The sequence below is a fragment of the Choloepus didactylus genome, chromosome 21 (genome assembly GCF_015220235.1).
Source record: "Choloepus didactylus isolate mChoDid1 chromosome 21, mChoDid1.pri, whole genome shotgun sequence".
NCBI classification, from domain to species: Eukaryota; Metazoa; Chordata; class Mammalia; order Pilosa; family Megalonychidae; genus Choloepus; species Choloepus didactylus.
Window position 1 is genome coordinate 22,167,174 of NC_051327.1, and position 27,091 is coordinate 22,194,264.

The 27,091-nt window shown below is 47.1% G+C and overlaps 1 protein-coding gene across 1 annotated transcript; it reads left to right on the top strand.

Annotated features, from left to right (window-relative positions):
* The first annotated feature begins 14,601 nt into the window (after window positions 1-14,601).
* On the top strand, window positions 14,602-26,727 carry NPTX2 (neuronal pentraxin 2). The gene is made up of 5 exons (XM_037814565.1): window positions 14,602-15,062; window positions 16,759-16,975; window positions 22,497-22,741; window positions 24,497-24,676; window positions 25,310-26,727. Exons 1-5 carry the CDS (start codon window positions 14,637-14,639, stop codon window positions 25,535-25,537), a joined length of 1,296 nt encoding a protein of 431 aa, XP_037670493.1. The 5' UTR covers window positions 14,602-14,636; the 3' UTR covers window positions 25,538-26,727.
* Window positions 26,728-27,091: the final 364 nt, after the last annotated feature.

The window sequence follows — 27,091 nt, forward strand, 5'->3', positions numbered from 1 at the left end:
TGCTTCCTGTCACTAAGGATTCATAGCGTATTTCATAAAATTTTATATAAATGGAATCATGAGTATTACTCTTCTTTTTCTGGTTCCTTTCAGTCAGTGTAATTATTTTGAGATTAATCCATGCTGTGGCATGTATCAATAGTTCATTCCATGTAATTGTTGAATAGTATTCCGTTGTATGAATTCTCCACCGTTTGTTTATCCGTCCACATATTGATGAACATTTGGATTGTTTTCACTCTTTGGTTATTACAAAGAAAACTGCTATAAATATTTATGTACAAGTCTTTGTATGGATCCATGCATTCATTTCTCTTTGGTAAATACCTTGGAGTAGAATGGCCAGATTAAATGTTAGGTAAATGTTTAACTTTTTAAGAAACTGCCAAACTGCTTTCCAAAGTGGTTGTACCATTTTACACTCCTGTAAGAGTTCAAGTTGCTCCACATCCTTGCCAATACTTGTTAGGTCAGTCTTTTCTATTTTAGACCTTCTGTTCTAGTGGGTGTGGAGTGGTATCTAGTGGTTTTAATTTGCATTTCCCCATTGACTGATGATGTTTTACATCTTTCATATGCTTATTAGCCATCTGTATATTCACTTTGGTGAAGAGTCTTCTTAAATCTTTCACCCATTTACTGATTGCATTGTTTGCTTTCTTATGGTTGAGTTTTGAGAGCTCTTCATATATTCTGGATACAAGTCATCCTTTATTAGATCTGTAATTCAAAAATATTTTCTCTAAGTCTGTGGTTTAGTTTTTAAAATTCTCTTAACAGTCTTCCAAAGAGCAATAGTTTTTAAGTTTTATGAATTCCAATTTATTATTCTTTAAAAATGGATCATGCTTTTTGTGTCTAAGAAATCTTTGGCTAACCCAAGGTTATAAGCATTTTCTCCCATGTTTCTTTCAGAAGTTTATAGTTTGAGATTTTAATTTAGAATATGATACATTTTGAATTACTTTTTTACTTTCTCTCAGTTTATTAAATCATTAATATTTGTAATTGAAACTTAAGTGAAAAATCTTATACAATAGTTCAATTTAAGTACAATGGCACTGTTAAAAAGGGTCTTATTTATATAGAACTGTTCTTTGGCTCTCTATATAGAGATATACATATTTGCACATGCACGTAATGTAAACACTTATATATGTCACCTTTGGAGGTATTCAGGATGGTTGTAATTTTAATTTTATAGCCTTTTAAAGAAAGAGGAACTCTGGAAAATCAAACAGTTGTGCAATGTCTCCAGATTTCAGTCTTTTAATTCCCAGGAACAAAGCTATGGGAGTGGAATGATGTCTCTACCTAACTCCATGACTTTCCTTTGGGTTTTCATTTTTTAATTTTTATTTTTAAGGCAACTTTATTAAGCTATATTCACACACCATACAAACCATCCTAAGTATACAACCACTGGTTTATGGTATCATCACATAGTTGTTCATACATCCCCATGATCAATTTTAGAACATTTTCATTACTCCAGAAAAGAAATAAAAATGAAAAAGAAAATCCAAATCCTCCCATACCCCTTACCCTCTTGAATAACTTTTTGAATATTGTGAAGGTATGGATATCAATTTTTTTGCATGGATATCAAAATTTTAAAAAAGACTCCTTTCTCCACTGAACTGTAACCTTTGTCAAAAATCAACTGACTACATATGTGGGGTATTTTCTGGACTCTCTATTCTATTTCAGTTTTCTGTTTGCCTATCATTACTGCAATACCACATTATCTTAATTACTGTAGCTTTAATATAAGTGCTGCTATCAACTAGTGTAAGTCCTTCAACTTTGTTCTTCTTTTCCAAAAGCGTTTGGCTATTCTAAGCTCTTTGGATTTCCATATGAATTTTAGAAATAGCTTATCGATTTCTACAAAATAGCTTTCTAGGGTTTGATTAGGATTGCCTTGAATCTGTAGGTCAATTTGGGGAGAAATAATTGTTAATAATGCTGAGTCTTCCAGTCTAGGAACATGGTATATTTCTCCATTTATTTAGGTCTTCTTCAATTTCTTTCAGCAATGTTTTGTTGTCTTTAGTGTACACATCTTTTGACAAATTTATTTCTAAGCAATTCATATTTATTAATGCTATCTTAAATTTTTCACTTTCAATTTCTGATTGCTGCTATTAAATGGAAGTATAATTGACCTACATCTATTGATTGTGAATTCTTAACACTTCTTAAACTCACTTTTTAGTTCTAGTATCTCTTTTTGTAGATTACATAAGATTTTCTCCATAGATGACCATATAGTTTCCATGGTTATAATTTCTGATGCTCTTCATTCCTTTGTACAGATCCATACTTTCATCTGGTATAATTTTTCTTATGTCTGAAGGTTTCCTTTAAGGTTTCTTGTAGTGTGGGTCTGCCAATAGTGATTACTTTTGTCTTTTAGTACGTTTGTTAAAGTTTTAATTTTGCCTTCATTTTTAGAAGATATTTTCACTGGTCATAAAATTCTAAATTGACAGATTTTAATTTCAGTAATTTATAAATGCTGCTTCTTTGCTTCTGGCTTGCATTGTTGCCACTAGAATTCTGCTGTCATTCTTACTTTTGTTCCTCTGTACATAGTGTGTCTTTTTCCTCTGGCTGCTTTTAAGATTTTTCTCCTTATTACTGGTTTTAATCAAGTTGATTATGATCTGCCTTGGTGCAGTTTGCTTCATGTTTATTGTGCTTGGGATCGTTGAGACTCTTGGATCTTTGAGTTTATAGTTTTCATCACTTTTGGAAATTTTTAGACTATTATCTCTTCAAATACTTTCTCTCTCCCCCTTTCTCTCTCCTCTTGTTCAAGGACTCCAGTGACCTCACTGGCTTATTTTAGATTATCCAAAAGATAACCAACTGTAGTGCATGGATGAGACATGGAAAAGGTAATATCAATTGGTCTTTGATACATCCTGAATGTTCAGACTCTGGAAGAAGGCCTTGGAGGAAAGGGTAAACAAAGAGGTGGGGAGAACACTGGATGAAAGTCATAAGTTCCTTGTTCAAACTGTATCAAAATTATCTATTTGACTTAGGCCAGTCCCTTTGTTTTTCTGGATCTCAGTATTCTCAACTGTGAAATCTTGTTCTATATGACAAGCAAGATTCCCTCCAGCTTATACATTTGTTTTGTTTGTTTCTGGGTAAATTCCGGAGGAAGGAGAAAGGAAGGATTGTAATCTCATATTCTCACATGCTCCTAGCAACCATTTATCATCTCCTTTCTTAATGTAACTTGTTTGTACAATTTGATCTCAATAGAGTTAGACAGCTAGGTTATTTGGACCAATCCTCTCATTGAAAACAATTAAAAGCTTGATTTTTAAAAACATCAAAGAGCCTGACAATATTAAATTACTAAGGAAATTAGGAACCTAGAGAAATAAGCAGAACACATTTGCACAGCCAAGAGAATTGATTTTTTATTGGCCTAGACTCCTAAAGATGAGGATGTTCCAGTGACTGGGGATTTCACGAAGTAAGTTATCTTCATCCAGTTTGTGGGATAATGACATAAAGAACGAGATCCATTTCCACAATAAATTCCTTATTTGATATTAGTTGTGTTCAGGGATCAGGAAGCTCTCTTTGGAATAAAAACTATTATAAGAAAGTTCAAGCTGAGCTTTCAGATCATTAATACTTGACATGACCTCCAAGATCTTATTTCACAGCCCAAAATTCTTAAACCACATCCCTTGGTCATTCCATAGGTACTGGAAGAGATGTGAAATTTCGCTGAGTAGGCTCTCCTTCTCATTCTGCCATTTATTTTCCTGTTCATTTCTTCCAACAGTAACGCATACCATGAAAGTGAGTTTCACTATCATTCTTTTCCAGTCTGTCAGCTCAGATACTGATCACAGAACAGGTCAATATGATAGCTCTTGACAAAGCCATTTCTGTTTCAGATTTGTAAAAAATAGCCTTCTAAAAGTATGTGCTTATAATGGCAACTGATAATTCAACAAAATTTCATTGGGGAGAGTCACCTTTAATTTTGGCTAGGAAGACAAACAGCCCTTTGCACCTCCTAGTTATTAATGTCAGCCCATGAGGGTGAGGGAAAGTTCACAGAAATAACCTATGCAACCCAGGTCAGCCTAAGATTCCCCAAGTATTGCATTTGCTTAACGGTCTAGAATTACACCAACCAAATACAAGCAATGTTGGAGGCAAGTGAATACTCTCACTTTTTGCTTGGTATCTCCAAGATTCCATTTGTAATGTTTGTTTGTATGTATGTGTCTGTGACTTGGGTGCTGGATGAGGTTCTGTAAGGATTGTTCATTGCAATAATGCTAGAGAGAATAGCTGAAGCTTATGATAGTGGAGAAGCCTTTTCAGCCTGATTCCCTGCCTTCTCCTCAAAGGATGCCTTTTAAAGTTTTCACCCACTGGGACTAGGCCACTTTCCCATTCTCTATTTCCCAAGAGGCAGCCAAAATTGGCTGAAGTTCTGTGTTTCTCCTGGACATAGAAATTACCAATGTATATAGATAAACACAATATAGTGGTCTTGCCTGCAGTTTTCAGAAGGAAATTAGGCCATCAGACAACTTTCTGGATCAAGAAGTTAGATGGAGTACACCATCTACCCATGGGAATATTTTGTGAAGCATACAGTCCCTGTATATACATATCTTTTACAACATACATTTATTGAACACTTAATAATATGCCTAGCACTTTTCTAGTGCTGGAGACAGAGAGGTGAACAAAAACAAAATCTTTATCCTTTATTATTTTCAGTAGAAATAATATTTCCTGGCCAGTTTACTCTATCAACATAAGCCTCAGCAAGATTTGCAGCATCATTATTCAAGGATTAATGTTAATTTCAATTGAAAAGGAAATGGTAGTCCCCACTTACCCCCGCCACAGCTCCCAGCAAACACACACATTCTTCATACTTCCTGGTTTAGGTGGTTTTCAAACCAGGACTCTGCTTGTTTGTTTAACATAAAGATTAAGCATCAAAACATCAGCTGCAGTTTAAAGTAGCATATTTAATGCATATTTATTTTGTTATGGGGTTTGGAAACTGAGAGAATTTTTTTCAATGCCAAAAAGGCAAAGAAAAATATGATATACAATAAGAAGGAAGGATAAGCTTTGCCTTAAAATACCACATATTGACTTGGATTCTTGCTTCACATGCCATGAGGTTTTTGTTTTGTTTTTGTTTTACATCAATTTGACCTTATCTGTCAAACCCAAAGACTCAAGGCTGCAACACAGCATGTTTGTTCTCATAACCCTTTTACTTCCTTATGTAGTTTTCAGGAAGCTAGACTTAATCATAATACAGTATCACTTTCCATAAAAGACTTTTCCTTCATTCTAAGGGTTTTTAAATATTTCCTAATGAATCCCAACTGAGATTCACTGGAGATGAAGAGTGGAATAAAGATTGTTTAACTGGCTCTTACTGAAGATGCAAAGAAATCTTAGTTGGAGAATTGATTTATCTAGACTGCTTAAATTTAAGGGAAATGTCTTCCACTCCTCACTTAGCTCAGATGGGCTGTTCGTTATCTGGACTGAATCACAGAGCGAAAGAAGAGTCTGGCTGGAATAAGCTGCCACCTCTGCAACAAAAGCAACAACGTATACTTTATGTGGCCTGGGGCTGAGTGGAGATGGCAATGGGACATCTGGAATATAGACAAACATATTTTCCTGTCAGAGGCTGGTTATGGTGCAATTCCTCTCTGATTAGCAATCTAAAATAATGCAGTTTCTTTGCACTTTCATTCACCTAAGAAGAGGTTATCCCTTGTGTGAATAGGAGGCTTCTAGGGGGAAAAAGAAGTCAGCTGAGATGAAAGAGCCAATAAGAATCTTAGTTCAAAGCTCAAGGCTGCAGCGAACCTAATATATTGAGGATAAACGTCATTGGAGAACTTGTTTTGGCTCTGACCCTCTAATTCAGTGGCTGCTAGGACTCAGAACCTTTAGGTGAGCCAGGAGAGAGGTCTATCATTTTATAATTTCACCCCAACCCCTACCAAGTGGTGTTATAGAGCCTATGTAAAAAATGCCAACCCCCCCCCCCCCATTTTAATGACATTTCCATCTGGGTATCCAGATGGGAGAATTTCACAAAGTCTAGAATGTATAGAAATTTCAGACACAAATCCCCACTTCCCTTTGCTCAATTAAAAATTGTACATTGTTACTACTCACACTTTGTTCATTCTTGCAAGTATTTTCCCCTAGCCAAAATAATGACCATGTTCTTCCTTCTGGATGATACGTGAGTGATAGCCACTGGACATGAGATAAATTTATCTTTAGGTATCCTTGGAAACAGAACAGATTTGAAACAAGGACTAAAAGTCAGAGGTTACTAACTACATATCTTGTTTTTCTTCAGTGGCTTCAACCTTCCCTTCCCCCAACCTCTCCTCCAGATACTCAGAACTTGCCATCCAGCCCACCTGTTATCCCTTTAAAGGGCAAATTTAATGCCCAATGTCTCCATGAAAATGTCCCCAACCTTTCTAATAGAGTGACTTTCTTTTCTACAAAACTGCAGAACCAATTATATGCTGAGCAAAATCTTCTTTGTATCTCTCCAACAGCGCTGTCACAGTACTGTGTGCACAAAGTTATCCAACAAATATTTATTGAAAGGAGGAAGTACATCAGAACTAGATGTTATCCCTAAGGAGCTCATTGTCTAGTAGAGAAGAGAATAATAATACAGGGATGAAAGTGGTGAGAGAAAAAAAGACAATAAACTACCATCCTTTATAGTGTCACTTCAGACTGGGAAAAATAAGGTAAACTTTGTGAAGGAGTCAACATGTAAGCAGAGCCTTGAAGGATAAATGGACTTTGTGATTCCAGAAATGGGAGAAAGGACATTCCAGATGCGGGAAACAACCTGAAACCCAAACCTAGAAGATGGAAAGTGTGGGTCACATGTGAAAAGCATTAAACGGTTTAATTGGAGTGAAATGTAAATCAAGGATGTAGTAAAAAAATATAGTTAAATAGGAAGTTGGGGGGCAGATGATGGAGGCTAAAGAGTTTCAAATTTGATCAGTGCTTTTGTGTTGTACTTCAGAAAAACTGATGTGGCAATAGAATGTAAGCTGAAATGGAGATGGTAGAGATCACAGTTGGAGTGTTCAGTTAGATGGCAATTGCACTGTTTAGATCAGAAGTAATGAGGCTGTACCAGTGAGGATAGAGCTGACATATTGTAAAAGTAGAATCAGGCCCCAGAAACTGACTGGAATTGGAACGGATTTGGGGATGGGGAGAAGACACAGATGACTCCAAAGTTCTGAATTTGATGATTTGAAAGTATTACTGACATCAGATATAGGGGACACAGGAAGAAGATAAGAGAGATGAGGAAAGAAAACAATAAATTTAGTTGAGGACATATTGAGTTAGAAATGCTAATAGTATATCCTTGTGATATCCAGCATGAAATTTGTTTGTTATGTCCTGGATCTTAGTACAGATCATGGATAGAGACACCAACATAGAGACCATAGCTGAAAGCATGAAATTGTTAAGGTAGAGAGTAGGGAGAAAGGATAGAGCTAAGGGAAGCTCAACTTTGGATATGTATATTGAGGACACAGTTAATGAAAGAGGATCCAGAGAAAAAGAAAGAAAGAAAAAATGCCCAGATAACAAGGAAGAAAACTAGTTGGATTTGGTGGCAAATTATTGATTTTTAACAAAGCTGTTTTTGAAGAAGGAGCTAAGCATTTTAATGGGTTCATAAGTAAGTTAGGGAGTGATACAAAGGAAAAAGCCCTCAACAGGGGACCAGAGGATGAGTCCCAACTTGATACTGCTGTTCAGTAGCCATATGACATTTTAACCTTTCTTAAACTGTTTCCTAGTCTTCAAAATTCTGTAAAATCTCTTTCGATTCTCACTTTCAAAGATTCACACAACTACCCGTGTGCCTAAATCACATGGAAATATTGTGCTCCAAATATTTAGTAGGTATAGGCCAATTTCACTACTTGCAACTTACGAGAAAGTTAGGCACTTTCTTCATGTTTCCTAACATAGAGAAATTGGGATGGCATTCTTAGAAGATTTCTGCAAAGTAAACCAAGTGGATGAGGTCCCTTTCCAATCCCAAAGCACTCCCCCCCAACCCCAGCATTCTACTTGTGCCGGTTTGAAGAGGAGCAAGCTTGCTAGAGAGGAACGTCCTGGGAGAAAGCCATTTTGAGGCCAGAGCTTTGGAGCAGACACCAGCCGCGTGCCTTCCCAGCTAACAGGGGTTTTCCGGACAACATTGGCCATCCTACAGTGAAGGTGCCCGATTGCTGATGTGTTGCCTTGGACGCTTTGTGGCCTTAAGACTGTAACTGTGTAGCGAAATAAATCCCCGTTTTATAAAAGCCAATCCATCTCTGGTGTTTTGCATTCCTCAGCATTAGCAAACTAGAACAGATTTTGGTACCAGAGAAGTGGGGTGCTTTTGCTGCTGAGTTTGCAAATACCAAACATGTTGGAACGGCTTTTTAAATGGATAAGGCGAAGATTCTGGAAGAACTGTGAGGAGCTTGATAGAAAAGGCCTAAACTGCTTTGAAGAGACTGTTTGTGGAAATACGGACTCTAAAGATACTTCTGATGAGGCCTTGAACAGAAGTGATGAATATGTTGTTGTAAACTGGAAGAAAGGTGATCCTTGTTTTAAAGTGGCACAGAATGTGGCAAAATTGAGTCCTGGCGTCAGATGGAAGGAAGAATTTGAAAGAGACAACCTAGAATACTTAGCTGAGGAGATCTCCAGACTACATGTGGAGGAGGTACCCTGGCTTCTCCTTGAAGCTTATAGTAAAATGTGAGCAGAAAGAGATAAACTTAGAACTGAACTCTTGGGTTCAAAGAGACCAGAAGCTGATCGTTTGGAAAATTACGAGCTTCCAGGGGTTGGAATCCCTGAAGCTATAGCCCAACATGAGGATGTAATCAAACACGGAACCCAGCCGCCATTTCAGTACAAGCCAAGATTGGAGATGGAATTATCCAGAAAGGATTTGTGGAAAGTCCTATTGTCTAATGGCTTTGACCCCTGTGTGCTTCATGCAAAGCCAACAGAATTTTTGCGAGATCTTTATAGACAGAGCCATTGCCAGTCTGGACTGAAGGAGACAGACAAGGGAAAAATTAAAGGAAAAATCTCTTCAAAGACAGAGCCATGGAGGTTGAGGTCTGGAGTCAGGAGGTCTGGGGCTGGGAGAGCGGAGCAGCCCACATGCATGGAAAGGGTGTTTGCCCTGGAGGTCGAGGGCGGGCTTTCCGCCTCGATGCTCAGGAAATGTCCTGCCACCCCAAGCCCCAAAGAGGGTGGAGCACATTCCCAGGGAATTGGGGAGAGCCTGGCTGCCACCACACTGTTCTGAAGGGGTTGAGCGTATGCCCCGGAGATGGAAGGGAATCCATGAGCTGCCCCGATGTTTGAGGAGGGTGGGGCCAAGAAGGTGGTCTCCCCAAAGTGTGGATATGGTGGAGCACTCACCTAAGCATTTGGAGAGGAAAGGGCTGCCACAAAGGCACTTAGGAAGCATTAGACTCCTGCTCTCTCAAGCCCCAAGGATGCAACATTGTTCTGTAAATGACTCTCAGACTTTGAAATCTAATGGAGTTTGTCCTGTGGGTTTTAGGAACTGTTTTGGTCCTGTTAACCCTGTTTTCCTTACTTTTTCTCCTTATGGCACTGGGAATGTTTACCCTATGAATGTCCGTCCTTTGTATATTGGAAGCACATAACTTGTTCTAAGCCCACAGATGCAAAGCTAAAGGGGAATTATGCCTTAGGACCCACCATGCCTGTAATTGATTTTGATAGGATCTTGTACTTAACTTTTGTTACTGAAATGGTTTAAGTTTTTGTGATATTGTGATGGAATGAATATATTTTGTATTTGGAAAGATAATGTCATTTTGGGGTCCAGGGGGTGGAATGTGCTGGTTTGAATGTATTGTGTCCCCCAAATGCCATTATCTTTGTAGTCTTGTGGGGCAGATGTTTTGGTGCTGGTTAGATTTGCTTGGAATGTGCCCCACCCAGCTGTGGGTGATGATTCTGATGAGATGTTCCCATGGAGGCATGGCCCCACCCATTCAGGGTGGGCCTTGATCAGTGGAGCCATATAAATGAGCTGACTCAAAGAGAGGGAACTTAGTGCAGCTGTGAGTGACGTTTTGAAGAGAAGCAAGCTTGCTAGAGAGGAACGTCCTGGGAGAAAGCCATTTTGAGGCCAGAGCTTTGGAGCAGATGCCAGCCACGTGCCTTCCCAGCTAACGGGTTTTCCGGACAACATTGGCCATCCTACAGTGAAGGTGCCCGATTGCTGATGTGTTGCCTTGGACACTTTGTGGCCTTAAGACTGTAACTGTCTAACCATATAAACCCCCTTTTTATAAAAGCCAATCCATCTCTGGTGTTTTGCATTCCTCAGCATTAGCAAACTAGAACACTACTCTTCTCTTTAAAAAATGAGCTAAGATATTATCCCTGGTTTATCCTTGTTCTACTGCTTGAAATCAGAGGATGTTAGTCACCAAAAGTCTTTTTTTGTTGTTGAAATCAGGAAATCAGTTGGGCAATATTAGCTATCAATTTCCCAAATCATAGCTCTCCAAGTCACATGTGATCATATATTTGTACAGGAACACTTCCTGAAACTTGATGTCTCATATCACATGCTCCTAAAATTAAACCAGAAATATGTTATTCAAGAAGAACACAGATGTACTGAAGTAAGAACATTTGCTTTATTTGGTGGGGGTAGGGTGGGGTGGGGTGGGTGGTGGCGGTGGAGTGGTGGTTATATCTCTTGGGATCCCATAACAATGCAAACTCAGGATCACGGAAATGTTAAAGATTACAAATGTTTTAGTTGGGTATGGGCACACAATCTAGTAATATGGTCTAAGTGTAGATGTGAAATAGTTCACTTTGACTGAATCCTCTGATTAAAGTTAAAAGGTACAATGATTTCTCTTTAAAGGAAACTCACAAAGTAGATAACTTTCTCTTCCTGAGACACTAATAAGTTTTCCTGAAATTCTCCTCCTTTATCTTTCCTCCAAAGAGGTTGGACTGTTTTGTTTTTTTTTTTTATTCACGAATTCTTACCTTATTTAATTATAAATGCATATTGTAGAAAACAAAGGAAAAAACCAAACCTTATTTTAAAAAGCCATATAATTCAGTTCTGAATTCAGAGGAAAAGGGAAGGAACGGACAATTGGCATCTGTTGTGCACTTGCCAAATGCCAAAAATGTTCACATACATTATCTCACTCAAGCCTGATGACAATAGTTTAGTAAATTAGCTTTGATTTTAGAGATGAGAAAACTGAGGCTCAAAGAGGCTAGCCATTTGCTCAAGGTCAAATGGCAAGTTGTAGAACTGAGATTTGTATCAATAGCTCTATCATACAGCTCAGTCTAGTGAAAATCCACTCTTGAAAAAGTCTAAGCATTTTAGGCATAAAAGGATATTAGCTAGGATTTTCTGGAGCCTCCAAATTCTCTTGTATCTTCACTGAATCCTACACACACACACACACACACACACACACAAATCTCCACAACCTTCACATTCATAGTTCGCCTTCCAATTGAAATTCAGCACCGAGGACAGTTCCTGAGTCATGTTTGCAGGAAGCTGTCCTTGGATCTGTATTATTGAGCTCACACCCCCATTCTTGACTTCCCAGTGGCACTGACACACAGAGGAGGAAATGTAAGAAAGTATAAGATGGGATCCTCTGAAACTGGGGTGGAAATTAGCACATTTCCCAGAAGACCAAGATAAAAATGCATGTGAGAAGAACAAGGGAACCAAACAGATGGGGCAATAAAACGAAGGCGGAATGAGCTCATCAGGATTCCCAGCACACGGTTTAACTCCATACTGGGCTCTCTCTCAGCTGACCTGGGCGCCAGGAGACATAGTGAATGAGTGGGTAGCTACTATGCTGCAGCTTCAATTACACTCGGAGATTAGGTGGAGCTGATTCACTGCTGCAGATCTGCACGACTTTTCAAGTGGGGGGAAATCTGTGGGCCCCGGTATCTGCCACTCACATAGCCATCCACATAGCATGAGTCAGATGTGCAGGATTTTTCAGGTAGATAAGGTTTCTGTGCTGTGAGTAAATCAAGGGTGAGTTTTCATGTGGTTGAGAGCGGGTTTCAACTGTAGCTGCTTACCTGCTCTATACATAACCACCCCGTGTTCCCAAACGCACTCTTGGCTAAAGGTGGTTCATAATATACACACAAAGAACAAGGCTCTGGAAGGTTTGTCACACTGAGCAATAATTCTGTTTTCTTAAACCACCAGCTCTTGGGTATAGCTGGAAGGACCTCTGGAGACTCTTGTCTAATCCCCGTATCTTATGCACAAATAAAGTGAGGTGCAGAGAGGAAAAATGACTTGCCCCAAACCAGCTGGCTGGTGACAGAGCCGATATCAGGAGTCAGTCTACTCATTCCTAGGCCAGCAGACTTTACACTGTACCAAAAGACAAAACAAAACCCTTAACAGCATATACCCTGTTAACTAAGCCCTCTAATTATATTGCCTCCGAAGAAAAGAACATCTCAAACGTCTGAGTCTTTCCATCTGGGCTTTGGCAATTTCACTGATCACGTCCTGTACTGGAATCCTTGTGGAGAAATTGAAGAGTAATTACTTCCAGATATATGCGTTCTTATTTTTAGAAATTAAAGAGTAATTACTTTCAGATATATGCGTTCTTATTTTTGTCTTCTTGTACCCTGCTTTCTTTGTTTAGGAGGAAATTAAAATTCTGGAAATGTATTTGATTTTATTTAATTATTAAAGGACAAGCTCCTATTTGAAGCAGCTGTGAAAATGAACATATCGGTCTATGTCAAGAAAGGGTATGGGGAACACGTTATAATACTGTATTGTAGTCTTCGCCTAAAATCAACCTGGGGTCTCTGAAGACAAGAACATCAAACCTATGTGTGAGAATCGAAAAGTCACATCCTTATCTGGATAATTCTGGGTGTGTCTCAATTTAGTGGCTTGTGGAATCATCTGCAGTGGAAGAGTATGTGGGTGCATTTGAACTTGGGAAGTCTTCGAGGAGCTGGAGTGAGAAGAATGGAGGAGGAGTGAGTCTAATGAAGGTCATATTTACAAGATGAAGCTGATAGCTCTTGGCTGATGAAGAGCAAGACATTAGCCCATGGCCCACTCCCACCCCTTGTCTTCTCTACCACCAAGTATTCTTACCCCAACCATCTTAACTTCCATCGGCCTCTGCCTTGGGGGCTGGGGAGACTAGATTCCCTGACTCTAATTTTTACCCACAAAGAGATTTCCATGATTAGAACCTTTCTTCTAACTTGACAGCATCGTCCTTGAAAACCCCACAACTATTTACATAACAGAAGCTGTTGTTGGAAGTGCAGAGCAGGTCAAAGTTTGGCTTCTGCAGATTAATCACCGCCGCCTATTTTATATTATCATCATAATTTCATTTATTTTGATACAATTTGTTTTCAGCATCCACCCCAGCTTCTGTGCACAAGTGACAAATCCATTTGTTTCTGGTATAATGAATAACGTGATTAACGACCTTGCAACAGGATCTCTCGAAAACTATAGAGAAAAAAAAAGAGAGCTTTCCATTTCTGACGCGCAGGCTCATCCGGCCGGGTGTGCGGCGGCTGAACTTGCCTCTCCGAGCTCGTGAGCCACTCCGCTCCCGCCTTGGGGGGTTTCTGCTCCTCGGTCCCCTCCAGGGGTGCGAGGGCGGCGGCCTCGGCGGGGGAGACGGGCCCGCGGGGACCCCCTTCACCGGGCGCTGACTCCGTCGGGGGTCCCCGGTCGGCGGGCTCTGCCCGGCTGAGGGTCACCCCCTGGAGGGCGATCGCCGGCGTCTGGGGCTCGCGGGCCGTGCGTTCCCGAAGATTCTCTCCACGTGGCCTCCCGAGCCCCGGCGGCCGTCGTGCGTCTTCTTCCTGCCTTCAAGGGAGCGCGGGGGCCGCAGGGTGGGCTCTAGCCGGCGTCCGGGCGTCGGAGTCCCGCCCCGGCTGCTTCTCCTCCCGCCCCGGGCCTCCCCTTCCTGCTCTGGGAGGTGCGGTAACGCCCCCCGCCGCGCCGGAAGCCCCGCAGCCTCCCCGGGGGGCACTGGGGCACCTGGGGCTCCCGGCTTCTCCTCAGCCCGTGACGCCCGCGTCCTCGGGTGGGTCCTGGGGGCGCCGGAACCGGGCGGGCGCCAACTCTCCCGGGCACCGAGGCGGCTTTTTACCTCAGACTGCCCTTCCCCGGGGCCGCGAAGGGGTCACGCACTCCGCCTCCAGCGCCGGCCCCCGTGCCCGCCAGACCCCGGGCCCCGCCCCCGACCCGCCCCCTCGCGCTGACGCGCACGCGGCCCGACCAATCAGAACTCGCGGCGCCGCGCCCCACGCGCCGGTCCCCCCGCCCCCAGCTTTAAGAAAGGGCGCGCGCGGCGGGGCCAGGAGTGTTGCGCCGAGCGAGGGTGCGAGCTGCGCGACGGCTGAGGCCCCGCCGGCCCCTGCGGCCCCGCGCCCCGACGGCGCCCGCCGGCCCATGCTGAGGTGAGCGCAGCGGCGCGATGCTGGTGCTGCTGGCCGCTGGCGTGGTGCTCGCCGCGGCCGCCGCGGCCCAGGACGGCCCGGCGCCCGGCAGCCGCTTCGTGTGCATGGCGCTACCCCCGGAGGCGGCGCGCGGCGGCTGCCCGCTGCCCGCGAGGCCCGGGCCGGGCGGCGCGCCGAGCCCCGAGGAGGAGCTGCGGGCCGCCGTGCTGCAGCTGCGCGAGACCGTCGTGCAGCAGAAGGAGACGCTGGGCGCCCAGCGCGAGGCCATCCGCGAGCTCACCGGCAAGCTGGCGCGCTGCGAGGGGCTGGCGGGCGGCAAGGTGCCGGGCAAGGCGGCCGCGGGCAAGGACACCATGGGCGACCTGCCGCGGGACCCCGGCCACGTCGTGGAGCAGCTCAGCCGCTCGCTGCAGACGCTCAAGGACCGCCTGGAGAGCCTCGAGGTAGCGGCGCGGGGCGGCGGGGCCCAGGCGGGAACCCGGGGCCGTGCGGGGAGCGCTACCGGGAAGTGGAAGGGGGCGCGGGGCGAGGGCGCGGCCGGGGAGCGGGAGTGTCGCTGGGCGGCGAGGGGGCCTGGGGCAGTGCGGGGAGCGCAGGGCTGGGAGGGGGCGCAACCCGGAAGTGGGAAAGGGTGCGGGCCGAGACGGGGGGCGCCCCTGGGTCGTGGGGTAGAGGGATCCCGAGTGGGCTGCCCGGGACTGTGCGGGAGACTCTCGTCCGGGGGATGAGCTGAGGTTGGGAGGGTGCTTGGCCCTGCTCGGGATCTTACCGACGCCCCCCACCCCCCTTACCGGGAGGAGAGGGTTAAGTCCCCGCGCGCCCGGCCGGCCATCCACTTCCCAAGGTCTCGGTTAGCGATCAAGGACGGCGAAGTCCAAGGGGAAAGACACCCGCGAGCCGGGCGACGGTGGAGCTTGTTTTCTCGAGTGTCCCCACGCCTCCCGGAGGCCGGGCAAGGGGCCGTGATGCCGCCGCGCGAGGTCAGATGTCCCGGGTAGCTGGTGTGTCCGTTTATACATCGGATCGCGCTGGACCAGAGGGGCGGGAGGGGCGCGCAGATGGGTCACCCCAGAGCGCACCCCGGCACCCGCTGAACTGTTGCCAGCCTGGGGGAAACGTCTTCAGAAACGCCTCTTCTGCCAGTTCGACTGACAGTTTTAAGGCATCCTTCCCGGGTGCTTTGGGGGAGGAGACCTTATTCAGTTTTCCTTGGAAGGTTTATGCACAGTTTCGAACTTTGAGAAAGAAATCTTCATTTACTTTTTATCTTTACTTTCCACCTAATTAAGTTAGTAATGTTGATGAAAACATTTATTAGCAAAATGAGGTTTAAATGACAGGATGGTAATGATTGCAAAATTATTTGAGGGTTTCCTGTGGCATGATGGCTAAATATAGTATTTCCAGCATCTGTATATTCCTTGACTCATGGTTAATAACAGCTAACGTTTTCTCAACACTCACTATGCATCAGGCATATTATGTAATCTTAATCTGTGTAACAGAGGCAGGACCTGTCATCTGCATTTTACAATTTGAGACACTTAGACATAGAGAGGGCTACGTGACTTCCAAATACATTTGGGCAGTGACAGTAAAGGAAATAGAAAGTGAGAATTTCAAAACAGCATTAAACATTGATTTCTGGAATTCAGAAATGTGATGTTTTCAGTGTGTCATTTCCCAGTGACATCTCTGCAAGCAGTTATTTACCTTGGTGCCTTGCTGGAACTTGGCAGCTGTTTTCAGTTTTAGATGTAACATGTTCATCAGTTTTGAGTACCGTTTGATTAACTCTTAAAAAAAAAATGCCTAGCTATGTTTTGGTTTTTGCCCTGTGGAGAACTAGAGGTGTTGGTTAAAATTTTGACTTTTTGGTAAGGAGAGAAAACCAGCTTTCCAAGAGGGGAAAAGCAGATTCACGAATTTTAAGTATTGCAGCAAAGTAATTCTTGCCTGACTTTGAAATCCTTTCTGTGAAAAAAAAAGAGGCATCAGTGAAATGCTCCCTTTTGTGCCTGGCACAGTTTAATGCTTAGTCTGGAAGCTTCTCCCTGTGTGGTCGGGCCATTGGGGCTGCATTGCATGATTCCATTTCAACTGGCCTGAATGCTTCTCTGTGCCGCCCACTCCCCAAAGCACCAGCTCCGGGTGAACGTGTCGAATGCGGTGCTGCCCAGTGACTTCCGAGAGATGCTTCAGCGGCGGCTGGGAGAGCTGGAGAGGCAGCTGCTGCGCAAGGTGGCGGAGCTCGAGGACGAGAAGTCCCTGTTCCACAACGAGACCTCGGCTCACCGACAGAAGACGGAGAGCGCCCTGAATGCACTGCTGCAGAGGGTGACCGAGCTGGAGCGAGGTGACTGCTCTGCTTGTTTCTGTGTCATGCACCCCCCACACACAAAGACACCCCACAGCATTGGTTCTTAGCTGCTTTGGGGTAAGGGAAGCTGGTCTCAAAGGAAGGGAGAGGGGACAGCAGAACATCCATCTTGCCCATTTACAGAGGAGGCCACCTGGGCCCTGGAGGGCATGGCTGCTCCCAACCTGCTGACCCTGGGCATATCGCTGTGCTCCCACGGGCTGCGTCCTCAGGACCCTTTTGCTGGGGACAGGCCCTGAGGCTGCACCTCCCTTATCTCTGGGACCCACCTGTCCTAGGTGCAGAGAGCCACCCAGTTCTTTACAATTCAAGCTGCCGCCCCCCTCTCCTTGTCCGTCTCTGAAATGAAGCATTATTTTTTACATGGGAGTCAGCTGGCTCAGTGCACTAGAGGACTCAGGTTTTTTCCCATGGGGGGGTAGTCATGGAAGAACGTGTTGGCACATTGCCTTGAGAGTAGTCAGACCTGGGATTTTGGTTTATGGACAGCAGTGGTTGTGCTCACAGTTGTTTGAGCAAACCATGAGGGTGAGGGACAATGGTCGGCTCAGGAATTAGCCCCCACCTCCCACCTGCACTGGCATTAAACATGGAAAAGCAAATTAACTCCGGATGAGCTGGGCTAAATCACCCAATCCCCGACCTGTCTCGTGGCCATTTCATTCCCCTTCTTCACTAGTCCTTACAGCATGTTTCGTGTGTCTTTTCCTTCTCTATTCACACTGCGCTGGATAAGTTTCTCTCACAGGAGAGAAGAAAGGAGGGATCAAGGGCCCAAGATAATTCAGATCACATTACCAGCCCTGCACTGCTGGATGGACTGAAGCTTTCGGTTTGCTGGTAGTGGGTATGAAATTATAATCTCAGATGAATGCTAACTTGACAGAGAAGTTTCTAATTACTTGGTTTCATGAATTATGAGAGCGAATGTACTTACTGTGAAACGATCTATTTATCTTTTCATGACATTGGCTGAGGAGGACCCGATGGCATAGATCAAGGGAGTGGTGGCCCTGTTCCATTTTACAGCTGGAACCGCAGGAGTCACAGGTCTCCTTTCTCCCTCTCCTGTTCCTCTTCCAGAAAAATCTGTCCTTTCTTCCCTACCCTTTTCAGAAAAGGGTGAGTGTTGTTTACCTATTAGACTTGATTATTGAGTTTTCAAAAATAGTTTTGTGTCTGCCCCACCCCTGTTGCTGGGTGACCTCAGGAAGCTCACTCGGTCCCAAGAGCCTTCTCTGAAGGAAGAGCAGCTACAGCTTTGCCCGTTCTCCCATGACAGGAGGGGAGGGAGGGAAGGCTGCATCCCAGGTGAGTGTGGCTCGACCTCAGCAGAGCATCAGGACCTTTAGAGCCATGGAACGGGCACATTCAAGTGATTCAGCGCCGTGTAGAAGGCAAGAAGGGCTTTGCCAGAGACCTCGGTGCCTGTATCTCGTTTGGCATGGCGGCTGAGTTGCTACAAGGAGGCGAGTTAGCAGAAGGCTCCTGAGTTAGTGCTGTGGGGTAACGCCACGCAGTGTGCTGAGTGCTTCACCTCTGAGAGATGGGATCTTAGTTATCCTCATTTCATAAATGAGAAAACAGCCAGAGCGTGGTCAGGGCCTCATTCGGAGAGAGGGGAGCTAGTGGAGCTGCATAAACCTGCCCCTTGCCCCGCTCTCCGTCTCAGACTCAAGGCCCGAGGGCTTCGGATGACTGCCTCTCATGTCCTTCACTGTGGCTCTGTACCCTGAGGAGCTGCTGCTCTGACTGTCCCTCCCATCCCCAGCCCGTCTGTCCACAGGACTTGGCTCCAGCCAGTGGCCACACTCTTGAACCTTAGGTTCCGCTGGAAGCCCTCACTGCCCCCTTATACAGAGTGAAGATGGGGTCCGAATGAGAGCTCAGCCCCACAGAGGCCCCTGGCTGTCCATTCACTGCAGGATCCCTTGGGCCTGGCCCGGTGAGGAGCTCAGCTATATCTGCTGCCTTTGGACGCCACCGTGAGAGCTCGAGATCCTTCTCTGTGCTCCACCCAGTGCTGGGATGAGTGAGCAAAGTGACCATTTGCTGACTGGCTGGTCTTCTGGGCCATTCAGTGTTTATATCCCATATGTGACAAGTACAGGGATTTGTCAACCCCCTGCCCCCAAATATGATGAGTAGAAAATAGACCATTTCCTTTTTTCCTCTTTCATAATTCAGATTTTATTATTTGTTTTGAAGATTAGACCATATTCCTTTGAAGCGGCCAGCTGAGCAAAGAGATATAGACCCTTCAACCATGAAGCAAGTGGGCAGCCTTGGAGGACAATTATCCATTGTGGGCCAGGCGCTTGGCTGTGAGTTCCACAGTCGTGTCTTCTTTAGCCCCTATTACAACCCTATGCAGTAGGGATTAGTTATAGGAGCTGTCAAGGAACTGAGGTCTTGACAGCTCAAGGGGCACCTGCATTCACGTGGCCTGGAAATGTCAGCAGCGGAGGGAAGCTGGTGGTAACCTCAGAGAACAAGGGACTCCCATCTGCAGCCTGGGTCCAGCCCTGGTAGGTAGAGGCTCCCCCGAAGCCCAGTGGTGAGGGCCCAGCCCCCGGAAGCAATGCTCCTGCACCTGGACCCCCAACCCTTGTTTCCCTTTTTTTTTTTTTTTTTTTTTTTTTTAAATCTTCATTTTATTGAGATATATTCACATACCACGCAGTCATACAAAACAAATCGTACTTTCGATTGTTTACAGTACCATTACATAGTGATACATTCATCACCCAAATCAATCCCTGACACCTTCATTAGCACACACACAAAAATAACAAGAATAATAATTAGAGTGAAAAAGAGCAATTGAAGTAAAAAAGAACACTGGGTACCTTTGTCTGTTTGTTTCCTTCCCCTATTTTTCTACTCATCCATCCATAAACTAGACAAAGTGGAGTGTGGTCCTTATGGCTTTCCCAATCCCATTGTCACCCCTCATAAGCTACATTTTTATACAACTGTCTTCGAGATTCATGGGTTCTGGGTTGTAGTTTGATAGTTTCAGGTATCCACCACCAGCTACCCCAATTCTTTAGAACCTAAAAAGGGTTGTCTAAAGTGTGCGTAAGAGTGCCCACCAGAGTGACCTCTCGGCTCCTTTTGGAATCTCTCTGCCACTGAAGCTTATTTCATTTCCTTTCACATCCCCCTTTTGGTCAAGAAGATGTTCTCCGTCCCACGATGCCGTGTTTCCCTTTTTTATGAATTCCACTCAGTGCAAGGGGCATGGCCCGCTCAGTGTTGAAACAAACGTTGACACTGCGAAGACCACACCCTTCTCTTCTGGCTCCAGACTCTCCCCTCCCTCACCTTGTCCACCTCCTGCCATTGCTGAGGGCTTTTCATCACTCAGTTGGTTCTAATCAAGTTTCCTCTCACCCTCCAAGCTGGTTTATTTAAGTAAAAAACAGCAGCTTTGAGGGTACAGGCCCCTCTGCCCTTTAGCTCTCCCAACTCTAATTAAACCTATCTTGTCACCCCACTAATGACATTACCAACATTACCGACACTGAGTCTTATTAAGCCATCAAGCCTGCCCACCTGTGAGGAGGGAAGCAGTTTCTCTTATTAGGTAACAAAACCTGCATGAGCAGCATGAACATTTGCTGTTTGCACACAAATGCTAGAGGCATCAGGCGGTGGAAAGAGAAGCTTCTCCTCCCTGTGCGGTGGCCTTGGATAAGTCGCCTCACTTCTCTAAACCTTTGGCGCCTTAACTGTGGGGTGTGCAGAATCTGGTTCTCCTCTGTTTTGCTTCAGCCTAATGTGGGGCCGGTCCCAGCCCTCGTTGGGGCTCGGTGGCTCCCCAGCCTGTGGGGGTCAGGCTGAGTCAGGTGACTGCGCCCCACAGAGTAATACCCCTGGGGAAGCCCAGATTCTGTGGCAGAGAGGCTAAAGGGGTGGGCTGGGCCTTGACAGAAGGTCTTTGGACAGGTGTGAACCATGGCGCTGAAGGGCTTCTCTTATGTGTTATTTACTGCAGCACAGAATGAGTTTGGGGGATTGTGGTGGAGAAAGATTTATCTATGCCGACCTCATTTCACAGAAGGGTGAGGAAGGGGCTAATGGCGTCCACAAGTGAGGCAGGCAGCTGAGCCCTGGGGTGCTGGCTGCCCAGAGCCTGCCTGTCTTCGATGGCAGTGGCCACTGGCGGCCCCTTGCAGGTGTCCAGTAGGTATTGGCTGAACAAGTGGAGGAATTTTGGGCTTCTTCACCAGCAGGAGCTGGTCCCCAAACAAGACCTCGTGAAATTGGCTGGTAGCCTGTGAATTTTGGAATCTGTGATAATTGGACAGGGGCTTGCCCTCCATGCATTATTTCTTTACGTTGTTAAATTAATTTCAAGCTTAAACCAAAATTGTGTTGAAATTTATTAAACCCATTTAAGAGTGCCAGTTGTTTTCAAGGGTTTTGGAAGAGCCATTCACCTGGAGATGACCAGGGGTTCTCACCAATCCTGAGCAGGCCCCAAAGGGCAGGCTCTGGCCAGGTGTGTTAACCTAAGGGGACGGGCATGCAAGGGCTCAGGGTCTGGCCTCATGCAGGGTCCAAAGTATGGGGAACGGCCAGTAAACTCCATCTTCTTTCAAGGAGGAAAGTGTGAGTGAAGCAGTTTACATCTATTCACAAAGCCTCTTCTGGGTTAAGTTGTGGTGTCAAGACACAGGAGGTGATGATCGTTCTGTAGCATGACGAGTGACACCGACTTACTCCTTTGATGACTGTTTGTTGAGGGTGGGTCCCCTGTAACACTTTCCACCTACAAGTTCAGGTCCGTAAGTCCTGGACCTGCCTTTGCTGAAGAAACTGAAGAGGCCAAGATTTTAAGCAGTTATCTTAGGTAATAAGATTTGGCTGAGGAGGGGTTTTCTGGCTTAATTGAAGTAGAAAATCAAGTCCAGCATCTCTGCCCATCCCTTGAGCATTCTAGCTAGCAGACTCGACTTGGAAAGAGGGAGAATTACGACTCGACAGGACCAAGGTTTCCCTTCTGGATTTAAAGAGACCTCTTTTCATATCCTAAAGGACTGAACCAAATTCTCTACCAGTTTTCCTTTCCTGGGCCTCCTTGGGGCACGTACGTGCGGTCACTTCTGCCTGGGGTGCCCTTCCCAGATCCTTCCATGCTGCCAACTCTTTATTATTCAGGTGTCGGCTCAGATTCACCGCCTTAGAGAGGCTCTTGCTCAGGCAAAAGGAGCGTGCTCCTGCTTCTTCCCTGCCCGGGCACGCCCTCCCCCAGCCTTTTGTCACCCTCCTGGACTGGGTTATTGTGTCTTCCCCACCAGAGCTTGAACTTCCTGAAGGGAGGGCTCTCGGGCCTACTGCCGGGTTTTTAGCCCTTGACCAGCGTCTAGCCTGTGGCAGGTGCTCAGAAGGTGGAGGGACTGAGGCGCAGGATGCAGACGGGACACCGCCATGTGCCGTGGGGCTGGGGCTGGGGGGGCTAACACAGTGCCGCCTCTCCTTCCCCGCCTAGGCAACAGCGCCTTTAAGTCACCAGATGCGTTCAAAGTATCCCTTCCCCTCCGCACCAACTACCTGTATGGCAAGATCAAGAAGACCCTGCCCGAGCTGTACGCCTTCACCATCTGCCTGTGGCTGCGGTCCAGCTCCTCGCCGGGCCTCGGCACCCCGTTCTCCTACGCAGTGCCTGGGCAGGCCAATGAGATCGTGCTGATAGAGTGGGGCAACAACCCCATCGAGCTGCTCATCAACGACAAGGTGAGGCCCACTTGGTACCCGGCTTTCCCTGTGACGTGGGATGTCGGAGGGAGTCCCATGGCGGGCCGGCCATTAGCACAGCCATGCCAGTCCCCATGGCTGATGCCCTCCTTCATCAGCAGCCCTGGGAATTCAGGGCTCTGCTCCTAGTGGAGGCAGCTTGGCATGCAGCCGTTCCCACTCTGGGTGGCTGGCTGGGCTGGGGGTCCAGGCCCAGAGGGAGTGGGAGGGACAGACTGAGACGGGGTCCCTGTGTCAGCCTGAAGTGTCGCTGGCTCTCAGGCGGGTCCGTGAGGGCTGTTCCCCGGGCTGCCCCGTTAGGGGAGGCTGCAGCCCTGCAGGTCTCCCTCCGGTGATACCTCTCATGAACAAACATTTCGTGCTGGTGTTGGGGAGGGAGTGGTTATGGTTATTGAAATACAGTCTACATGCAATAAAATTGACCTTTTTTGCTGTATAGTTGGACCGGTTTTGACGGACACATACAGTTGTGTAACTATAACCACAATTAAAATACAGAAAGTTTCATCATTGCCTCTCCCCTCAGGTTCCCTCACTCCTTTGGAGTCACCCCATCCCCCAGCTCTTGGGAACCCCTGCCCTGTTCTCAGACCTGTAGTCTTCTCTTTTCCAGAGGAAGTTGCCCTTTTTATTGGCCTGGCTGGTTTCAGCATTCGGGCGTTTAGTCCTCAGGACAGCTCAGGGCTCTGTGGGACCCTCCAACAGCCCTGCTTCAAAACCTTCATCCTAAAGTCGGACTGAATAACAAAATAGCCTCTGCCAACCCGCCTCGCTGGAGCTGAGCGTTTGAAGGCCTGCACCAACCCCCTGGCGGCCTGAGCCCTGGGAGCCCTCTCTCCCCACAGGGCAGCCCCAGCCCCCACATCCTCACTCTGTCTTCACTGGAATGCCCTGCGTGGAGTGTGTTTGAGTTGGGAATGCTGTGGAATCTTCCTGCTGGCCTCCTAGCAGCAACCAGTCCCTGAGCCCCAGGGATTTATTGTTCTAGAAAACACCCTTGGACACAGACGGAGGCCCTTGTTTCCCTGTTTCCCTCTCGGTTTACACGTCTCGTAAACATCTGATTCCTGGGAGGAAGGCACTAGGTTGCTAGGAGACTGTGCAGGTGGAGCCGGTCTGTAAAGTGTTGGCAGAGTCGCAGGCAGGCAGGGCAGGCAATGGGCTGGAATCACCTCAGTTCTGCGTGGAGCCCGTGTGTGCCCTTCTGCCCCACCTCACAGGAGGACACAGGGCACACTCCCCCAGTCAGCCCCACACATCCCTTTGAGCCTTGGGGCGAGTCTGGTTCTTTGTTTCGGGGGTTTTGATGCCTGGGGCATTGGCCCAGCGCAGCCCTGACCTCCCCTTGGGTCCTCCAGCACAGAGTTCCGGGCCAGCCAGGGGAGGGCTGGCCATCCCACCTGCTTGGTCTGCAGAATGTCCCGGATCCTCAGCCTTGCCAGGGACCCCATGAGGTCCAGTGGAGAGTTGGGGCCGCCCTGGGGTCAGGGACTCACACAGAAGCTGCCCTTTTCCTCCCGAGTGCCTGTGGCTCATGCACAGTATCTCCCACCTGGGGGTCCGTCTGAGGTAGCTGGGAGGGGTGTGTTGTCCATGTAGCAGAGAGGAGATGCTGCGGCTCCAAGAGGGCCACTATGGTGATGGCAGGAGTTGGGGGTCCTCCCACTTCCTGCCCTGAAGGACCCCACGAGGGCTGGGCCTGGCAGGCCCTCACCTGCATGCTGCTGCCCACAGGTTGCCCAGCTGCCCCTGTTTGTCAGTGATGGCAAATGGCACCACATCTGTGTCACCTGGACAACGCGGGACGGTATGTGGGAGGCTTTCCAGGATGGGGAGAAGCTTGGCACCGGGGAGAACCTGGCCCCCTGGCACCCGATCAAGCTGGGGGGTGTGCTGATCCTCGGGCAAGAGCAGGTGAGTCCAGGCAGGGCTCAGGGCAGACGTGGTGAGGAGGGCCCGGCCAGGCCTACAGGCTGCCCCCTCCCGCCCGGCCATATGGTGCCAGCACAGCCATTCTGTCCATGGCCTGAGGGGCTGAGGGCGGGAGGGGGACAGGGACCCAGTGGTAGGCTCAGATGATTCCAACACAGTGTCAGATGCAGGGGAGAAGGGGTTCCCTGTGGTCACTGGCTGTTTAGTGATGTGGGCTGTGGCTTCCTTCAGGGAGGAGACTGGGATGGTACCACCCAACATCCCTGTGAACCTCCCGGGCATTTGGCCTCTGGATGCCAGGGCTGGTGTCTTCAGGAACTTGCTCAGGGTCATGACCTTGACCCAGAACGGGCCTAGAGGAATGAAGGTGGGGTGCCCAGTCCCGGCAAGCAGACAGGGAGGAAGAAGTGAGACCTTGGAGGCTGACCTCAAGAAGCTCACTGTCTAGCTGAGAGAATTTAAGAGTTGGCTGTTTGGTCTGGGGCAGGTAATAGTTGGCATTTTGCTCTGCATTTGAGGTTCTTTTTCCAGAAGCCCTTTATTTGTCAGGAGAACGGGTGGACTTGTTTGCATTTGATCCTGACTGATGCAGTACTCTTTATCCCCATTTCCCAGGACACCATTGGGGGCAGGTTTGATGCCACTCAGGCATTTGTCGGGGAGCTCAGCCAGTTCAACATATGGGACCGGGTCCTGCGCACACAGGAAATTGCCAACATTGCCAACTGCTCCACAAATATGCCGGGCAACATCATCCCGTGGGTGGACAACAATGTCGACGTGTTTGGAGGGGCTTCCAAGTGGCCCGTGGAGACCTGTGAGGAGCGTCTCCTTGATTTATAGCTGCCTTCTCTGTCCCAGTGGCCAGGGGCTGGGCCATTCCGTTTAGGGGCACTTATTGCACCAGTTAAACTGTGTCTATACCTCTTATCAGAACAGACTGGGGCCCCAGAGCCCATTCGTGGGGAATCCCTAAAACTGAGACTGTGACAGCATTTGTCACCGGCTTAGTTATTCCTGAACGAGGTTTTGTTGATTTTTCGGGTAGTGCCAGAACCCCCCCGGGGAAGTAGTCCTGAGCCACAAGGGGGTGCTTCCTGTTGGAGGCGGGATTGAAGCATGGAGCCCCACTTTGGAACCCCGTAAATGCTAGTGCAGCCCTGCCCCATGCCGCCCTCTTGGATCCTTGCTGTCCCTTGTGTGCCATCTTTCTGTCCCCTTGTAAAGGCAGTGCAGCCGTCTGCTGGAGTGGCCTGTCCCTTATGTCTCGAGTGCATCCCTGCTGTCAACCCAGCACGCTCTAAAGTGTCTCCTCCGTGGTCTGCACAAGGACCTTGCTTTGTGTTCCTCACGTTGTGAATCTCCCCTGCTGCCCAGACAAGGTCCCCCCTGCTTCAAGGGGGGAGGGGGCGTCATGATGCTAGAGCGGGCCTGAGAGGAGGGGGTCTCGGGATGGAGAACGGCCCAGACTGCCAGCCCCTCCCCCTCTGCCATCTCTTGCTCAGACTGACGCTTTGAGGGCATCGTCCCTGGTTTGACTTTGAAAGGCCTCTCAACTGGTGCCAAAAGTTCAGCTGTAGCTTTTACAACCATTCTGTAGGCTTTGGGGGATTTATTTTTTCCCAAGAGAAAAGAACAATCACTAGAAGCCTCCCATTTTTGATGTTCCTTCCCACTGTGAGGCGTGTGCTAGTTTTTGATTCATGTTGATCCCTGTAAGCTTTTGACTGTCTCCATAAAGTATTTCCCCCAGCACTTTTTAAAAGAAAATGGATGTCATTTAGTTGATACTTGCTTTGTGTCTCCAGACTGCTTAATATATTGGACAGAGATAATAATTTATTTTAAAGATGAAGTGATTGAATGGGGAAATTTATAAAGCTAAATATTATATATTTTATTTTTTCATATGTTTGAAGTGCAAATCTGTGGAAATGCCATTTGTAGGACCAAGTTGACATTCCCGTCATAACATTGTATGCTACAAGAATTCTTCTGAAGATGGAATTTTGATTAAAGTGCACTGGAAGTTGCTTCGTTGTTTTCCCTCCCTCCCCGCTTTTTAGGCTGAGGATGGGAGGGGTGGGACTTTGTACCCCCCAACAGAATGTTGGCGGTTCTGGTTTTCTGGGTGTGGCTGCAGTAGGCTCTCTCAGGGGACTGTCTGGTGGACCCCCTTGGAGCTGGGGATGTTTGGAAGAAGGGGTGCTCCAGGTCCGCACCCTTCCCTTCACCCCAGACAGACTGCGGACACCCAGCAGGTTCTGCACGAGCTGTCAGGCCCCTGTATCCCAGAGCCTTGCCCATCTCCCTGACCGTATGATCGAGTTTAGGTAGACCCTTAATTCCCATCCAGTGTGGTACCTGTTCAGCACCTACCATTGGCAGATGCTCTTC

Bases quoted from the DNA above. Each gene is read 5' to 3' on its own strand.
- NPTX2 (XM_037814565.1), top strand. From the start codon at position 14,637: ATGCTGGTGCTGCTGGCCGCTGGCGTGGTGCTCGCCGCGGCCGCCGCG. The intron at 15,063-16,758 runs GTAGCGGCGCGG...CACTCCCCAAAG, and splicing joins ACCGCCTGGAGAGCCTCGAG to CACCAGCTCCGGGTGAACGT. The intron at 16,976-22,496 runs GTGACTGCTCTG...TTCCCCGCCTAG, and splicing joins GGTGACCGAGCTGGAGCGAG to GCAACAGCGCCTTTAAGTCA.